Source organism: Streptopelia decaocto (assembly GCF_964273445.1).
Source record: "Streptopelia decaocto genome assembly, chromosome: 17".
Classification (NCBI taxonomy): Eukaryota; Metazoa; Chordata; class Aves; order Columbiformes; family Columbidae; genus Streptopelia; species Streptopelia decaocto.
Window position 1 is genome coordinate 6,958,868 of NC_138672.1, and position 18,234 is coordinate 6,977,101.

Consider the following 18,234-nt stretch of genomic DNA (forward strand, 5'->3'; position numbering starts at 1 on the left):
GGTTAGCATTAATGCGAGCCTGTCATGAACTCTGATATACGCAAATGTTCATGAATAGGAAAATTTCTGTCTCATGCCACACCCTGAATGTTAGTTGAAGGAGTTAAAAGGAATTTCTCTTGGTTTTCACGGTGTCAGACTGTGTATTCCATCTCCAGAGCAGCTTTGTGCTTTCTTACGCTGCAGGAACAGAGCAAAGGCTGTTCCGTGTATTGACACTTTCTTCTGCTGCTCAGGAAGGAGTGGGTGAACGCAGCAATGAAGCCCACAATTTTCAGTGCTTGTCATGGTACATAGATCAAATGTAATCCACTCTGCCAGCACAGCTCTACATTCAACAGCCTGGAAAGGAGGAGATTTATTTAACTCGAATAATGAAAGCAGTAAATCACTCATGCTACCTCGTAGCAGTCTTCCACAATGAACTGAACTTCTGCTGTAAATATTTGCTCCTTCTTTGCAAATAATAAGATTTGAATGCTGTTTTTCTTCTTGTGATGCCAGGGAGAGCATCAGCCTTGAAGAGCCTGTTGAAATTAATGGGATATAATCATAATTGCTATCTGAAAACAGGCATATTACAACTGCAGGAAATTGAGTTTTCTCCCTGTTCCTAAATCTTTGCTTCATGGTGAACATGTTAAGGGGTAGAAATCCTGGTCCACGTGCTTTTCTGACATATAAAAATTAAAGGCAGCCCTTCATTGAAGAAGTTTATCACTTCTTGTGCTGCCCTTGCTTATTTATTTTTGTGTAAGTGGTGTATTTTTTTGAATTGAATTAACTTGGGTGGTTTGGTTTGGTTTGGTTTGGGGGTGTATTTGCCTTCTGCAGGCGTTTCTGTGTGGTGCTGCTCATGTATCCACTTTGGAAGGGCTGCACTGTTTGTGTTCCGCTTTTCCTCGGGCTCCCCAGGTAAGTGTTGCTCTCTGGGGTCACATATGGGAACATTCATTTCAGTTGGGTCTTCTAAATGGGTCGTTTCAGTATTCAAAGGTATTTGAGGAGGAAGAAATAAGGTATTAGCTGGACCAGGTGTTGCCTGGGCTCTGTAAGACCTTTTAAAGGTGCAGAGTAGCATCATCATCATCCTACTTTCACATCAGGTTCTGCAAGGACTTTATTCTTTATTTCAGGCTTTATTTTCACGTGTTTACACAGGAACAGGAATTTTATGTCCACACGGGAGCTGCTCGTCCTTTACAGAGCTCTAAAGGAGATGTGGCTATAAAAAAATCCATTGTCTTCCTAGTTTTAAACAAAAAGTGAAAAAAAGAGGCATTTTCAACACTTGTCACTTCATCCCTCCTGTGCCAGGGGCAAGCGGAAATGTGTTTGGGCTCGTGAAATGATGTTGTTACATAGTAGTACCCCTAGTGATGCCATTTATAAATAATCTCTTTAAAAAATCATCTATTTTCACGCTTGGAAGAGGTGTCTTAAGGATGGTTTGGTTTTTGATCCCCTGGCAGCGGGGCCGGAGGAGGCAGCAGCTCGGTCCCGGTCCCGTCCCGGGTTGTGGGCGGCGCCGCTCCAGCCCCGCGGGGCCGTTTCATCCGCCCCTGCCTCCGGGCTGGCCACCCAGCGCCGCCGCTGATTGGCTAAGAACTGGCGGCAATGGAAGCTGGTGATTGGTTAATCTGCATCTCTCCTTCCGCCAATGACGAAGGGCCATGAGGCCCGCCTTTCTTCCGATTGGTTTCCCCGCTACCTGCGTCCTACTCCTATTGGGCGAAGCGACTAGTAGCCCATTGGCTTTGCCGCTCCCCGGGTTGGATTTTTAATTGGGTGGCTGCGGGTTGGCCGGCGCTTCACCTGCCGCGCGGCGTCATTGGGCCACGGCTCTCGGCGCCCCCGCCCATTGGTCGCACCGCCCCTTAAGTGCGTTCCGATTGGCGGCGGCGGCCCGACCCGGTATCCGGGTAAGATGGCCGCAGTCGGCGAGTGCTCGCTCCCCGCGCCGTGGCGGCCGGTCTCCCTCACTCACGTCGAGTATCCCGCAGGTAACGCTTCGCTTCGCCCCCGCCAGGCCTCCCTGCCGCGCCGCTTCCCCCCCGGCGGGACCCGCCCGCCGCTCCGGGGCACCCCCGAGGGCCGTGCTGGCGGCTGCGAGATACTGAGCCATTGAGCGGCCGCCCTGAGGCGGCGGGTGGCGCGTGCGCGCTGGGGGCGGTGGGACTCGCTGCCGGATAGTGAGCGGCGGGGGGACTCGGCGCTGCGCATGCGCCCTGGCGAGCGCCGAGCTCCAGGGGCTGCCAGCCCGGGCGGGGACGGGAGCGGGAGGTGGGGGCGAAATGCGGGTCTGTCCCGCCGCCGGGACACCCCCTGTGGTCGGGCCCACCGCCTCTTGTCGCTGTCTCCTCTCCATACAGCCCCCCCACCCCGCAGCCCTCGGGCGTGCCGGGCCATGTGCGGCTGCCCCTGGGCCTCCAGGTGTGGGCCCCACCCAGGGTGGCCATGGTATCATCCCCCAGGGTGGCCCCCTTCCCCACAGCCCCGTGGGGCCGGTGTCCCCTCTCTACTGGGCATCTGGCTCGGTGCTGGAGGTCTCTGCCTTGGTGTGTCACAGCCGGCGGGAGCCACACCATGGTGGGGTGGTAGTAGGTCGAGAGAGGTTCTCCTGCCCCTCTGCTCTGCCCTGGTGTGACCACACCTGGAATATTGTGTCCAGTTGTGGCCCCTCAGTTCCAGCAGCACAGGGAACTGCTGGAGAGAGTCCAGCGCAGCCACCGAGATGCTGCAGGGAGTGGAGCATCTCCCGTGTGAGGAAAGGCTGAGGGAGCTGGGGTTCTGGAGCTGGACAAGAGGAGACTGAGGGGTGACTCATTAATGTTTATAAATATTTAAAAGGTGAGTGTCATGAGGATGGAGCCAGGCTCTTCTCGGTGACAACCAATGACAGGACAAGGGGTGATGGGTACAAACTGGAACACAGGAGCTTCCACTTAAATATGAGAAGACACTTCTTCCCGGTGAGGGTGGTAGAGCCTGGCCCAGGCTGCCCAGGGAGGTTGTGGAGTCTCCTTCTGTGCAGACATTCCAACCCGCCTGGACACCTTCCTGTGTAACCTCATCTGGGTGTTCCTGCTCCGGCGGGGAATTGGACTGGATGAGCTTTCCAGGTCCCTTCCAATCCCTGACATTGTGTGATCTGCGGGGTGGCCTCGTCCCTGGGCTGGGCTTGGCTACCTGGTGACATCTGTGGCTGTGCTGGGGACCTGGTGGAGGAGGATGAATCCCTGATCTACCAGCGTGCAGGAGCAAGTTCAGATAGTGGCTGTCTAAACAGTGTCTCAGTAACTGTGGTCTTCAGGAGCTCCTCTCCAGGTGCTTTGTGCTGTGATGGTTTTGGATGAGACAGAAAAAAAATATACTTTTTGGCAGCCAGTTGTCATTAAAGATAATAAAAAAAGCAGGATGCCAAGTGTCAGAGTGTTAGTGGTGACCACCTGGTCAAAATCCAAAATTTGGTGCTAATGCTGTCCTCAATATTGCTAGTTTTGCTGGCGAGTCCCTGACTTGCCATGAAGTGTTGCTCTGTGTCCTGTTTCGATAGCTGGGTTTGGTTCTGATGAAAGCTTCTCTCACTAGTACAGTGCCTAAAGCTTCTGAAGTGCTTATAGATCTTCTGGGTTGAAAGTACCCATTGAGCCAGGAGACTTGAAATGTGATGACACTGAAAAGATCTGGTGCTGGAAATACATTATTTCTCCCCCCTGCTCGCCTAGTGTGGCTGTTTTGTATGGTTTTCTGTGACACTTTATGTGAGACATTGGCGTTTCCTTTTCTGTCTTACATTTTCCTTCACCTTGTGCGTTCTTCTGCCATCCCCCTTGTCAAATGTATTATTGTGACAGTTTGGGGGAGCCAGGGGAATAGTCTTTCTGGTTTTACTGATATATTTATCTTTGTGTCTTATCTCCTTATCGGAACCTGGCAGTATACACAGGGTGTCCTGTGCGCTATTTGTTGGATTGATTTGGAAAAGGTGGTTGAAATTTCTGCACAAGGGTTATCTGTCAGATCTTAAAGAATAGGACATAACGTGATTATTTTCTCTCTGCATTGAGTGCTTTTAAACAGGCAAATGGAGAAGATGATTGTGTGAAGGGGGTAAATCACCACCGAAATTTGGGTTATGTATTGAGGAGATGTACACTGTACTTGTGTTAGATAAAACGTGCAATTATTGAAGCCTATAAAGTGAGACAAAGGAATAAAACATTAAAACAGCTGGAGGTACGAGAGTTTCTTGATTTTGGTCTAGAAAAATGCATTGCAGTAGGGTGACAGGTCTGATACTTTCATCTGGATTTGGGGAAAGTGCTCAGACATTATTTAGAAAGCTCTTTATGTTCTGTCTCTGTACAGCTTAAGTCCAGGTCCATAAAGCTTCTCGATAAAGTAGATTTATAAAATGGTGATGTTGGCGGTATGCACAGCACATGGAGTTAATGTAGCCTTGTGCTGATAGAGCGGGGCCAGGGTGAGGAATAGATCCTGCTTTTACTAACATGAATTATTAAGCTGCCTTGTTGTGTGGCAAACATTGTCTTTTGCTCTTGGCTGACCCCAGAGGCCCAAGGTGCAGCCTCCTCTTAAAAAATCTTGTGTTTTTAAAGACTTGAAGTGCAGAGCTGCTGCCGTCCCAGCTTTAACCTGCCAAGAGCGATGGTCCCTCTTGCTGTGACCAGGTGAGAAGCAGCCACTGCTGATTTCTGTCTGGCAGAGAGAGCCCGTTCTTGGGCTTCTGCTTGTCATTGTGAAGGGGAGTAGTATCTCCAGAGGGATGCTCACCCTCCCTTGTCTTTATCTAACCTCTCCTTATCAACAGTGATATGGTGCAAACACCAAACCCCCAGCTCTACTGCCTGTGTGTCTGCTCAGTTCTCTGGGGCTTTCTGTGCTGTCAAGATCAAATGAGAAGCAGTGGATGAACATTGTGGTAGTCAGATGCAAAGTGATGTGAGTAATGGGGTCTGGAGACCTGAGGTGTTGCCCATAATATAATATACATCAATATATTGCCCATAGTATATGTCAATATATTGCCCATAGTATAATAAGTGTCAAGATCAAACATAGGGCAAAGAAACCATCGATGGCTGTGTTGGCAGCGTGTTAAAGCTGCTGCTGAAGGGGAAAGTCTTGAAAAATATTGTTCTGGTGTCGCTTTCAGAAATGTTTGGTCCTGGAGCTTTTGTATCAGCCACTGTGCTTTGGTGAGACCGGGGAACGATGGGGCAGTGTGGGGTTGCTGGCAGGTAGGCAGGAATAATCCTCCTCCTGTATGTCTGTCCGGTAATCAGCCGGTGATCACATGGGGATTGTCATTCCTGGGATGGATATATAAAAACTATACCCTAAATATGTCTAATTGCTCTTCGAACCCATTTCCGCTTTGGATCTCAAAGTGTCTTTGGCGCTGAGCTTTCTAACTTAATATGGTTATTGTTTCTTTTCTGCTTTCAAGTCCACTGCTCAGTAATTTCATCAAACACTCTGTCATGTGCAGTGAGAGGTAACAAATGTTTGCTGTGTTTCTCCATATTATGCATGACTTTATAGAACACTTGTGTCCTCTGTTTTCCTTTTTCAGCCGAAAATCTGAGTTATTTGGTATTTTCTGAGTGTCTACCGTTTCATTCTTGTTATCTTTGTCGCCTTTCTATTTGCCTTTTCTTTACTATCCCTTTTTAGGTGGTGACACCAGAATCTCATTGAGAAATTTTTGTAGTGCTGTGAGAGTAACTTGTGTCGCTCTTAAAACGTTCTTGCCTTTTTGGCTGCTGCAGAGCATTGGATACGACTCTGAAGGTGGTGGCTCACACTAAGTCTGAGGGTTTCTTGTTTGATACCAACCAAACACAATCCTGTCACGTTGTGTGTATAATTAGGGTTGTTTTTTCCCGTGTGCGTTGCTTTGCATGGGATGACTTTGTGTTGCAGACTTAAAACTCATCTTCAGAGACTTCCTGCCTGTAGGTTGAGTTGCACTGGAGAAACATCGAGTTCCTGGTTTGTTTGTCTTTTTTATTATTATTTGGAGAAAAGAAAATAAAAACAAACTTCCTCTCTCCAGTGCAGCTGGGCTTCTTAAAGCTCTGTGACTTTCTGGACCTCTTCATCTCACATTGGACAAGTTCTTTAAGGAGAGAAACCCAGCGTGCCAAACCCTTTCTCTGCAGAATGACACAGAATGTTCCTGTTTCCTCAGTTGTGAAGGGTGTTTACTACAGTCAGGCAGAGCCGGAGGGGCAAATGTACAGGATTAACCCACCGGGTGTTACTTTGGCCCAGCAATTCTCGTTGTTATTCGGTATCAGCCCGTGTTGCTCCTATAGGAATGTTTGTTCTGATAACCCTTGCTGTGATTTCTGTTTAGGGTGGTAACTTGCCAGGCAGGGCTCATTTTGTAACTAAGTAATAGCTGTCAGGAGAAGCAGATATTACTCAGTTGTTTGGCTGCTTTAATGTAGGGTTTTATGTTTAATCTTCCTGCAGAAGTTTCATGTCTGATGCGCGCCTTTTATGCCATAATTTAAAACGTCTTGAAGATATTTTTACTGTCGCACAGCTTGTGATATCAGGCTATGTGCGAGTGGAGGAAATGGCGATCCATCATGAATATTTACTGGTGTAAACGCCTGTCACACACAATCGGCTGCGTGTTGTCTGCGCAGCTCGCACACATAGGTCTAGTGAAGAACATACGACCGGCAGCAGCACCACAAATAGATGCTTCAATAGGAAGCAGCGGTGGTGAAGCTAGATTTTGCGGTAGGATGTGGTTAGGGTGCTGTTGATTCACATTTTTACATTATATACAGGTTAAGCTATTGTGGTAAAGCTGAGATATTTCCACTGAAAGAATGCTGGGTAAGATGTTGAATCAGAGCAGAAGTCGATGCTGAATGAAGGCTGTAAAACCAGCGTGCTGCTGAGCTATGAGGACTGTTGCACCTATTTATCTCCTGGGTGCCTAAAAACGAGGTAGTTGGTTTCTTTATTTTTGCACCTTGAGCCACAAATGATGTCCAGGGAAGGCTGGACTTTTAAAAAGCAGGATTTAAACCAAAACCCAAACTATGTATTAAATAGATTTTTCCTTTTGCATTTTTTTCTGGAGGTTTTGTCTCTGTTCTTACTGATTGGAGGAATTGCTTCAAAATTCCCAAATTTAGTAAAATGAAGAAAACTTGGTTTTTATTGAAAGGTAGGGGTGGGGACCACTTTGCTACATCTGACTGGATTTCAAACTGTGTCAGCTCTCCTGCAATTCCCTAGGAATAAATCTCCGGGCATGCTGGAGTGTGACAATAGGTAGGAGCGACACAAGCGATCACACTCTGCACTGGGGGGTCAGCATGGACCTTTCTCTTAGAGCTTTCTTGCCTGGGGATTTCCCATCATTTCTGGGCTGGTTTAGATAGTGCAGCTCTGCCTTCAACTGCTCAGCTAGCGAATACATTTCTGATGGTGTGAGGGAGTTCTGGTGTAAGTCCCAGGGCACAGCAGAAGTGCTGCCTTCACTACACAGCTGTTTATTTATTTACCTCCTCCCCTCCAAAGAGCGGCTTCAAAATGTGATTCTGCTTGATTGCTGTTAACCACAGTGATACAAAATATTGTTATTGCTGTCTCTGTTCTATTTTAACTGGGCAGTTGAAATGTTTGTGTTAAGGTTGTTCGATTAAAGGACTCGGTCCTCTGCCTACATCCACTTTGCGTTACCACAATACATTTGGAACCCACCTGATGTGAGGCTCATCTGCCATATGGTGCAAGAAAAGTTTCAAATTCAGTGTTTTCTAATGCTTTTCAGGTTAAAAACAAACAGAACGTCACTCCAGTGAAAACCCAGTATTCTTGGGGTTTTTATCTCCAACTTCTCCTTATTTCACTGGTGTTGCAAACTAAAAGTCCTGTAAGTAATCCTTGCTGATGGTGTTGCTGGTTCCCAAATCTAACCCAGGGTCTGGAATTCGAGAGGGATCTGTGCACTGCACCTGATGTAACCACAATTATCTGGCAATAGCATCAGCAGCTTGAACTTTGTAGTGGTGCAATACCGCTGTTTTTTTCGCCAGTTCCAGTATTCAGAGGCTAATGGTTAAAGTCCATTTTACCAAGTGCTGTTTTACAATGTGGGCTGGGGAGACTCAGTATAGTGCAGTGGAATTGATCCCGGAATGAGTCCAATGCAGAGCCTGCCAGAAGCATCTTGTTTCCTTCTGAGAGGAGGGAGGAAGGATAAATGGGGGGCTGATTCTGTTGTGTTCAGTGACGGGATGGAGAAGATCGAATCTCTGAGAATCGATATAGAAAGCACCCTGTCTCTTAAGCTGCTCCTGGGGTTCACACCATATTTTTGCAGTGACTGCTCTTGTTAAAGATTCTTTAGTAGATAATTCTTGCTCTCCTGATGCCAGTTGCTGATCTTGGAGCAAAATTACTCTGAGAATTTTTTTGTTTCCTTGGAGTTTATGCTGATACCTTCTCTCCAAATACTTTTCTATGTGTCTGAGAGAAACTTAGATTGAAATATATTGTTCTTTGGTCTGCCCACTCCTGTGTCTGTGACGGTTCAGGATAAAGCTGATGGTTTTGAGGTGCCTTATGACTTTGTGTGATGTCCTGTTGCTGCTCCCCGACTCACCCTGGGGAGCAGACTGGTGGCTCTGCGGGCTGGAGGTCACTTCTGGGTCACACAAGTGGGCTACTGATTAAAAAGCATCTCCTTCTTTCCCCTTCATCTCCCAATATGTTAAACCATTTATTTCCTGCTCATTTTGCTAATGCTAGTGTTCGTGCAGACACATGGTGAGACAGATTAAGGAGCTGATCCAGCTGAAAACTAACCCATTTTTGTAAGGGAGCTGGAAAGGATTTGTTTGGGGAGCGGTTGTTGGTAACTGCTGGCACAGGGAGGTCACACAAATGAGGGGGAGGGAAAGATGCTGCTTCTCACAGCAGCAGCCTGTGCTGATGTGGGATTAAAGTGACTCTGGGCCCACACCCATGGTCGTGGTTGTAAATTGGCTGGCAGGGATGTCTGCTGAAGGATGCCGAGCTCCTCATCCCCGCTTTGGAACCTGCACGTGAGCGCTGCTGCCTTCACCTCGGCTCCTCCTCCGGTCTGCAAAATGGAGATGTGCTGCAGTGCTGAGTTTGCTGCTCTGCTCATGGTGATTCGTGGCACCAACTGACCCCACGCTCTGGTGACAGGCAAGTACCTGTGAAGTTCCAGCTGATTTGTTTCTCTTGTTTGTTTTCCTAGGTGATTTCTCGGGGCAGCTCTTAGCTTATTTGAGTCTTGGTCCAATATTCATTATTGTTGGCTTTGTAACACTCATCATATTCAAGAGAGAGCTTCACACGGTGAGTCCTTCTTTCCCTTCCCAGCTTCTTCTTATGACAAAAGTGTTTTTCTTTGTCACCTGGTGCTTCTGTGTTCACTCTTCTTTTTCTGTCTATAAAGAGCAGGCTCAGGTAAGGTGATCTTCCTGTCAAAGAACAGCAGGAGACTTATCACCTTATCACTTATCATCTGTACCAGGTTAAAAGTCGCTTAGCCTTTACTGACTTTTCTGTTAGTCTCTGGTGTGTTTTGGGCATTATCTGTCCAAAAACATCAAGGGAGGTGTCCAAGGAGCCAAAGAATGCTGTTGCAGAGTGGGAACGCTCCTGTGATCCAGCAGGATCGTGGCACTAGTGGGTTCCTGCAAAATGGGCAGCATGTGCAGGAGGTGGTGTCTGTAACTCAGTAGGATGGGCTTGCTTCGAACAGTACTGAGGCACAAATGGGGTATGAAATAAAATCTGCAGATTCCCAAGGGAGCACATCTGTCTATAAGGGTCACTTCCCAGCTGTGCATCGAATACCAGGGACAAGAGAGACTTGCTTCTGCCCAAATGACCACCAAGGGATGTTTTTGTAATACATAATGCTTTCTGTCTGCTCTGACAGGTAACTGTGAATCAGTGTCATGGATAAATTCCCTTTAGGGGGTATAAACCTCTTGTAACATTTGCCCTTAGTAAACAGATAAAATATGGCCAGTAAAAGGATTTTGGCAGCACATTTCTAATATAGGGCCATGGTGTCATGGGAACCAGTGGCTCAAGGGACCTGGGAATAGGACTTCTCGGTTATGAAGCCGATGATAGCTAGGAGAGGCAGCTGTTAATTTTTGGCAACCTAAAAGTTTCTTGTTGACCCAAAAGGGGGAATAATCTAGAGTAACTATTGCACAAATTCATAGGCTTTTTTTTTATAATAGAAGGGCTTGCTAGGTACAGGTAACGAGGCAAGTGTTGAGGTTGATTCCCAGTTTTTTACATGGGAAGTGGTTGCTGTGCTGGAGAGCGACGCTTTGCAGCAGCCTGACCCATAGCTCAGGACACGGCATGAAAAATTGCTTCATCATCTGGAAGGGGATGGAGTGTGAAGGAGGCAGAGTGTCGTCACCAGCTGGGAATTCGGTCACAGCAGCAGGGCTAATTTAGGGGAGGTGGACGGACTGTTGAATTAAAGAGTAAAAATAAATGCTACCAGTCTAGCTCAGTCCAGAATGTGACTTCATTTTAAACTAAAGACAGCAACTCTAAGATGAAAATATTAATAGAGAGAATAGCCAGAAATCCTAAAAAGCCACCTATTTACTCAAATAATGGTGTGTGCACTCCCCCTGTTGGTCGTTAAGGAAAAACAATCACTTAAAACCTGCCCTGTTAAAAAATGTCACTTTTTACACTTGCTGGTGGAAGTATGCTAATGTAATTCCCGTACAGTGTCATTTTCGTTTCTTTCCGTGTATCAGCTGCTGAAAAGCTGCCTGTACACAATGTGTTTCCAAATACACAAAATGAGCTGAAAAGGAAATTATTTTCTTCTGCAGCTAGAGAATTTTGAAGCCATTGGTTTTAAGTAGTCCAAAAAGAAAACTAGAAACATACGGTTTGGGGTTTTGTGACCAGAGAGAGCCTGGTAAGTAGGTGGATCTTTGAGTTAGGATGACATGTCTTGCCTTCACAGATCTCTTTCTTGGGAGGGCTGGCATTCAACGAGGGAGTGAACTGGTTAATAAAAAATGTAATCCGGGAGCCTCGGCCCTGCGAAGGTACGGTATGGCCCACGGTGTCGGTTGAGTTTGGAGCGGAATGCTAACTGTGGGGGGTCGGAGGGTGTTTTCCCCCTTTGCCTCATGTTGGCTTTGGATGTTTGGGTGTAAGAAGGCTGGCAGAGCCATCTGAGCAGAGACGTGTCCTGTGAACTCATGTGCACACACTCCAGCAGAGTGGTCTGGCTTCACATCTGGAGCGTTCCAGCTGCTATGCACAGAGTAGACCTTGACCATACTCTTTCTTCTTCTCTTCCCAGAAGCCCATTCAACAGTGACCACAAAATATGGGATGCCGTCCAGCCACTCCCAATTCATGTGGTTTTTCTCTGTCTATTCCTTTCTGTTCCTTTATTTAAGGTAAAAATTCAATGTCAGGTTTTGGCTGTTAATATGTTGAAACACCTGAAACAGATGGCTCCCTTGTTGTGTGCCACTTCAGTGGCATAACGGAATTAAATCCAAGGAACTGCACAATTTGCTGTGGCGAGGGTGGATGAAGCATGTCTATCTCCATCTGAATGTAGGATGGTAGTTACCATTGCTGAAAACCGCAGGGTACGGGTGGGTCTCTGCCTATCTGGGTCCAGCTCTCCTGATTTGCTTTTTCTAAGCCAGGATGATCCACCAGTGTGAGGGAAGAGGGGGGGGAACAGGGAGGAGGAAAGAAGAGCTGCTTTCTCATGTGTCTACTCAGTTTTGTCAGTGGGGTTGTCTGCAATCTTTTAGGTGATTCCTGTCGCCCACTTGCATGACTTTTTAGTTCATCTTTCATACCCAGTACTGGTCTTACACGCTGTGCTGTGCTTTTCTGAAATTCTCGCTGGGGCATGGCTCTGTCTTGCGGCTCCGTGTGTGGAGGAAGACAAAACTCACGGTTCCTCCGAGCTTTGTGGACCATGGAGGGATTCTGACGTCTTGGCTCCCTGTTGCATATGCTCAGCACGTGCCTTTTGCATCAAATGCCGTAATTGTGAGCATTCTGCCTTCCATCACAGCAATCCGTGTTAACAGTTGGAGAGAGAGAGAGAGAGAGAGAGAGAAGTGTGTGGCTTTCTGGCTTCTCTGTAACTGCTGCCAGTGGGGCAGGTTGCTGCTGGGATGGTATTGAGCTGCCCATGACCCCACTGGAGTAGAGCGTTCCGGGGGTTTTGGAGGTAGTGAGGACAGAGGTAAGGACCGCTCAGCTCCCTGCCACGGTGCTAATGGCTCTCCATCTCTTTCAGAATGCACCAAACAAACAATGCAAGGTTTCTGGATTTACTATGGCGACATGTGCTGTCCATCTGCCTCGTCACAGTGGCTTTGCTAGTCTCATATAGTAGGTATGGAGCAATTGTTTGTCTTATGCTCTCATACAGTCTTGCGGCCTTTGACAGCCGTGAGACTTGTTCGTTATCCTGCGTTTCTGACCTAACCCGACTGCGTTGTACAAGTCAGAGCTTTGCGGAAGCTGCTCTGTTGCCACGAGACCCTTCAAATAAGCAAAGGTGCTGCGTGTGTGTGGTGCTTCACATTTATAAAAGCCAAAACTGGCCGAGCCTGCCCCAAACCCCCATCAGATCCATTGCCATGCTCCAGCCTCACCGCCTCACTAACCATGACAGCCCTGCGCCGTGCCCCGGCACACCGGCCTCTGCAGCATGTGCCTTGCGACACTTGATCAGACTGTTTTGCTTGAGCATTAGTTGATAAAAACATTTATAGCTGTTTGACTTGCGAGATTTAGTTGTATTAAGATGAATAAAGAAAACGAAACTTCGGTAACAATTTTTTCTTTTTAGTAGGTTAAAAAAAATATATACGCATGCATATAAAACGAGCTCCAGTGATTGGAAACTAGACAAATTCAGGCTAGAAATAAGGCCATGTTTTCCATAGGAAAGTAATAACCTGTTGGCACAGTTGACTGTACGCTAGAGCTGATTCCTTATTGCTGGTTATTTTTAAAATTCTGACAGGATAATTTCACAAGAGATATATGGTCTAATTAAAATGAAAATTTAAGGAAATTTAAGTGGCCTGCATGAGGCAGAGGGTCAGATAAGGTGATCTTAGTAGCTTTATGATATATGGCTGAAAAGCATTTTCAATGTGACTCACGTAGCTCACGTGCACAGGTAACTTACCAGACCATTCACATGGTTTTCTGAATGGCCACAGTCCCAGTCAAAGCACTGTGGTGGTGCAGCCTTCGTGCTGTCACATTTGAGAGCGACAAAATCACAACAAAAATGCCATCTGTGTTCTTAAAAGCCTTTAAGCCCCAGCTTTGGTGGCTTGGAGGGGACTTGTCCTGTTGCTGACTTTGGAAAAGTCTCTTGTGAGAACCAACAGTAATAGTTCCTCAGGTAATCCAGAGATACATGAATAAGAATGTGGAGGTTTATTGAGTTAAGCTTGAACTAGAAGCACTCTAAGCCAAAACTGCTGTACCAAGGAAGACAGTTTTTCTCCCCCCTTTTATTTTTTTTAGCTAAAAGAAAGAAAAAAGTAACTACTTCTAACATCTGGAGGATAGCTTGGTCAGAAAGTCTGAGGGTCCAGCCCTCTTGTTTTAAAGCCTGTCTGACTCTTCTTCCCCACCACAGGGTTTATTTGCTTTACCACACCTGGAGCCAAGTCTTATACGGAGGTGTGGCAGGAAGCATTATGGCCATAGCCTGGTTTGCCTTCACACAAGAGATATTAACTCCTCTCTTCCCAAGGATAGCTGCATGGTAAGTCTCTTTATTTGTGGAGGTTTTATTCCTGCAAGTCTGCAGATTTGCTTTTTCCTCATTTGAGTCCCTTGCAATGAGCTGGTAGCACAGGTGTAGCTGAATTACCTGGCAAAAGAATATTTTCCTGATCGAGCAGTGTCAAAATTGTATCTTGTATCTGAAGCAAAACACACTTCAGTCTCTAAAATTTTAGTGATAGCTGTGCGAGCCCTGACTGTAAACGGGCTGCTCAGACTTCTGTGAACCACCCGAGTTACAGATGTTAGACATGAGAATTCCTGGGTTCTGTCCCAGTTTTGCATACTGACTGTTGTGTAACCTGCTTGTTCCTCACACATATACAAAGGAACATATATCTTTGTCTGATGTGGCCGGGGGAGAGAGGAAGTTTAATAAACTGCTGTGTTTGTAAAGCCCTAGTAAAATTGCAAGGTGTGGCAGAGCGCTGAAGAAGCTTGTCAGGCAGAACAGACCTTTCTTAATGGACATGTGATGAGCTACTGAAATTGCTAAAGCCATTTAGATGTAGTATAGTCTGGAAACATTGTATAAGGAAAGAAAAAAGAAGAGTTGTGGGGTTTTTTGGATTAAATTTATCAAGGAGCCCCTTTCACAGCCTGAAGGGTAATAGAATAGTAATGTTAAGTCTGGAGCAGTTTTTGTGCCTTTTTTTTTTTTTTTTTTTTAAATCAAAATTGTGGTGGAGAAAAACTCTAATTATTTGACGCTTTCTACCACCTTGTTCGTTTTCAGGCCAATTTCAGAGTTTTTTTTAATCCGGGACACCAGCCTCATTCCGAACATCCTGTGGTTTGAATACACAGTCACGAGAGCAGAAGCAAGGTGAGTTTTACTGGGGAGGGGGGGAGCTGTAGGTGGCTTTTCAGATGTAGTTATTAATTTGTTTTCTAATACGTGGGTAGGATAGTGCAGAGTAAAGCGATACTGAATGGTAGGTTAACTACTCTATCTAGAAGGTGAATCTGGGGATTGTGAGATTAAAAAAAAGTTTCATTTAACCAGTGTTTTGGCTCCCTAGCCCATGTTTTTTTTGCAAGCAATTGTTTATAGAATCATAGAATGGTTTGGGTTGGAAGGGACTTTGAAGCTCCCCCAGTGCCACCCCTGCCCTGAGCAGGGACATCTTCAGCAGCTCAGGTTGCTCAGAGCCCCGTCCAGCCTGGCCTGGGATGTCTCCAGGGATGGTTCATCCACCACCTGTCTGGCCAAACTGGGCCAGGCTCTCACCACCCTCAGTGTAAAAAAATTTCTTCCTCATATCTGGCCTGAATATCCCCTCTTTTAATTTTAAACCATCACCCCTTGTCCTGTCGCAACAAGCCTTGGTGAAAAGTCTGTGCCCATCTTTCTTATTGGCCGCAATAAGGTTTCCCTGGAGCCTTCTGCAGGTTGAACACCCCAACACTCTCAGCCTGTCCTCACAGGAGAGCTGCTCCAGCCCTCAGATCATTCTCTGGCCCCTCTCCGAAAGGCACCGAGGACCCCAGAGCTGGATGCAGTGCTGCAGGGAGGTCTCACCAGAGCAGAGGGGCAGGAATCTTTATAATCTTGCATCCACACGTGAGTTTGTGCACCCTTAAGACACAGTGGATGTTCTAGGACTATAAAGAGTAGGAAGGACCAATCTCCTGTAGACTGTGGTAGGGGCAGCTTTATTTTTATGTGGAGCTAAGCAGGGCCTTACTTAATCCTCCTATTTTACCCACTGGTTTGCCACAATACCCCGCGACGGCGTCGGGGCCACCATGCTGACCCTCCGTGTTGCCGTTGCAGAAACAGACAGCGCAAGCTGGGTACGAAGCTCCAGTGACGTGGGAAACACGGGGACCAGAGCGCACGTTTTAACGGAGACGAGCAGAGACCTGGGAGCAGCGAGGAGCCTTTTACCAGACGGACCAAAGGAACAGGCAGGGACCATTCCCCAAACCTGAAAGCCTTTGCTCTGCTTTAGCAGCTAGCTGGATGCTCCCTGATGCATGTGGGACCGTGCAGGAGTTAGAAACTCATTTTTCAACACAGATGCACATTGCCGGTTGGAATGTACCATCGTGTCTACGTCAAGGGCGGGGGGAGAAAATGCCTGGTGTCATGTTCGGGGGAGGGAAAACCAAAAATGAATCCTTTCTGTGACTTTTTTTTTTCAGCATGAAATATACACACTATTTATTTATTTTTTTAAATTGAACTATTGTTTCTGGGGTGGGTGAGGTATTGACTGTGTGTTTTGGTTCTTTTGTTTGGAAGATGATGACAAAACTAATCTCAAGTTGACCATGCTTAAGTAGGGCTTTTAATTTTTAAGAACTTCGTAGGAGGGAGGGGAACTAGGATGGGGTGAGCTAAGCAGAAGGGAGAGGAAAACTTCCTGTCCTTTCTGCAACCAGTTTGGGAGATCAAAATCAATTCCAACTGCACTTTGTATGGATGGAAAGACTGAAGATATGATTTTTAACACTAGTGACAGTTCTGCAGGGAAGCCTGCACGGGTACCGTTAAGGGGAGTGTGTGTGTAAAACAAAGGAAAAACTGAAATATACTGACTATTTTTTTTCCACTGCTGCTCCTGTTGTATAATTAGCAAGAGTGTCTCTCTCAGAATCTCTTGTAGGTGGCAAGATTATCATACATATCTCATGTTTACTCCATCTCTTCCTTTATATTATACTTTTATTACCTCAGGGTTGCTGTGATCTGTACAGCTTCTGGTGTTGTACTGAGTGGGGTGCTGATGGCACTAGGAAGCCCATTGGTTACATGTAAGAGTCAGCCCAAAGCCTTACAAAATTCAGTTGCGAGTCTCTGTCTTAAGCACTGGATTTTTTCTCCTATTAAAACTCAAGGGAGGGCTTTTTAAGAACGAACAAAGTGACAACCATAAATGAATAACATGGCAAATGACTAATAACTAGCTCAGCTGTTGTGTGAATTATTTCTTGAGGAGTCCCGTTAGAATCCCGCTGTGAACTGGAGTAGCGAGCTCGTCCCAGCAGAGGCTCCTGCTGGTTACTGGCTTGGTCGGAGTTCTGCAGTAGCAACCTCGAATGTGGAGCTCCTCCAAGCAAGTTTTGCTTTCCATCCTTGTCCCATTCTGCTTCTTCACCCCGGCAGTCAGCTCCCTGGGTGCTGCGTCCCTGGGGGGATGTTCCTGCCATCTGTGGCTGGTGATGCCTCCGACACGTGCGATCCAGGAGTTCACCTGGCAAGGGCTCCGCTCAAAGTGCTTCAGGGCTGTGCATGGACACTTTCTGTATCTCTAGTACATAACGCAGCAGTTCAGGTGTTATGCCAGAGAAGTGTTTATTCAAAGCACAATTGACCTGAACTTTTGGAGATGAAGGACAGCTTTTGAACAGGCTCAGAGGTCATGGTGTGCCTTCGATGCCGTCGTGACAAGGGGTAAAATGACTGGCACATCTCGGTCTTGCTGCCTGTTTTACAATCGCCACTTTAATCAGACTCCTGCATTATAAAGCTGCTTGAAGTGAGACGTTTCTGTTCATCTTGATTATTTTTCTTAAACTTTTCATCTGTGCCTGTTGCCATAGGAGTTTGTGTTTGTAGGGACTGGGAGCTGCTGTAGAAACTGCTGGACAACCAGAGTGTGAACTGTAGAAAGCAGTGATCCTCATCTAGGAGATCAGAAATAAAGGCTGTTTAAAGTTCTGCGTTTAAGTAGCTACGGGTAGTAAACTACCCGTGTTCAGTTGCCATGGCAAATATATATATATTTTTAAGAACTGTTTAGTATTTGCGTAACATGAGCAATCCTGTTACCATCTGAAGGACCTGAGCACTGGATCTGCTTTGAAGGTGCATCAGAATAAAGAAGCATCTTGCAGCTTTCACAAGGACATTGGATCAGACTTAAAGATCTATTAAAATGAGAAAGGACATCAACAGGCTGCAGGATATGGTGGTACCATATGTTTCAGTTTGAAAGCTGGTACTATAACTTATTTTTTGCAAAAATATTTTTTGTCTATTTCTTGTAAGTTAACTTAGAAAGCCAGAAGGGAGATCACAGCTCTCTTCCCCAAGGACAAGGCTGGAAGTGGATTGTTTCCAGAGGGGTGAGCAGTTGCAACAGACTGCTGGAAAAACTGTGTGGAAGCAGCTGTTGAGAACTAGAGCAAAGGGAAGAAGTTTCATCTCACGGAGAGCAGCGTAGTGTAAAAAACTGTTCCAGTTTGTGTTGCCTTCCAACCCAAGCTTCCTACAGTAATTCTTAGGGAGAGGAAAAGAGCTCTTGTAAGACACTATAATAAACTCTCCTCCGTTCTCTGCAAGTTGTTTGTAATCTGCACCTTTTCCCTACTTTTGCTGTACCTTTCCAGAAATCTTTGCAATACTTGATATAGTAGAAATTC

General features: G+C 46.4%; 1 protein-coding gene across 1 annotated transcript; it reads left to right on the top strand.

The window, feature by feature from the left end:
* Window positions 1-1,906: 1,906 nt before the first annotated feature.
* Window positions 1,907-16,421, top strand: DOLPP1 (dolichyldiphosphatase 1). Its single transcript, XM_082067594.1, has 8 exons — window positions 1,907-2,003; window positions 9,281-9,381; window positions 11,039-11,123; window positions 11,384-11,483; window positions 12,350-12,448; window positions 13,715-13,843; window positions 14,600-14,689; window positions 15,641-16,421. Exons 1-8 carry the CDS (start codon window positions 1,928-1,930, stop codon window positions 15,675-15,677), a joined length of 717 nt encoding a protein of 238 aa, XP_081923720.1. The 5' UTR covers window positions 1,907-1,927; the 3' UTR covers window positions 15,678-16,421.
* Window positions 16,422-18,234: the final 1,813 nt, after the last annotated feature.

Excerpts from the sequence above, each read along its gene's own strand:
- DOLPP1 (XM_082067594.1), top strand. The coding sequence starts at position 1,928 with ATGGCCGCAGTCGGCGAGTGCTCGCTCCCCGCGCCGTGGCGGCCGGTC. Across the intron at positions 11,124-11,383 it reads GGAGCCTCGGCCCTGCGAAG|AAGCCCATTCAACAGTGACC; the intron begins GTACGGTATGGC and ends TTCTCTTCCCAG. Across the intron at positions 12,449-13,714 it reads TTGCTAGTCTCATATAGTAG|GGTTTATTTGCTTTACCACA; the intron begins GTATGGAGCAAT and ends TCCCCACCACAG.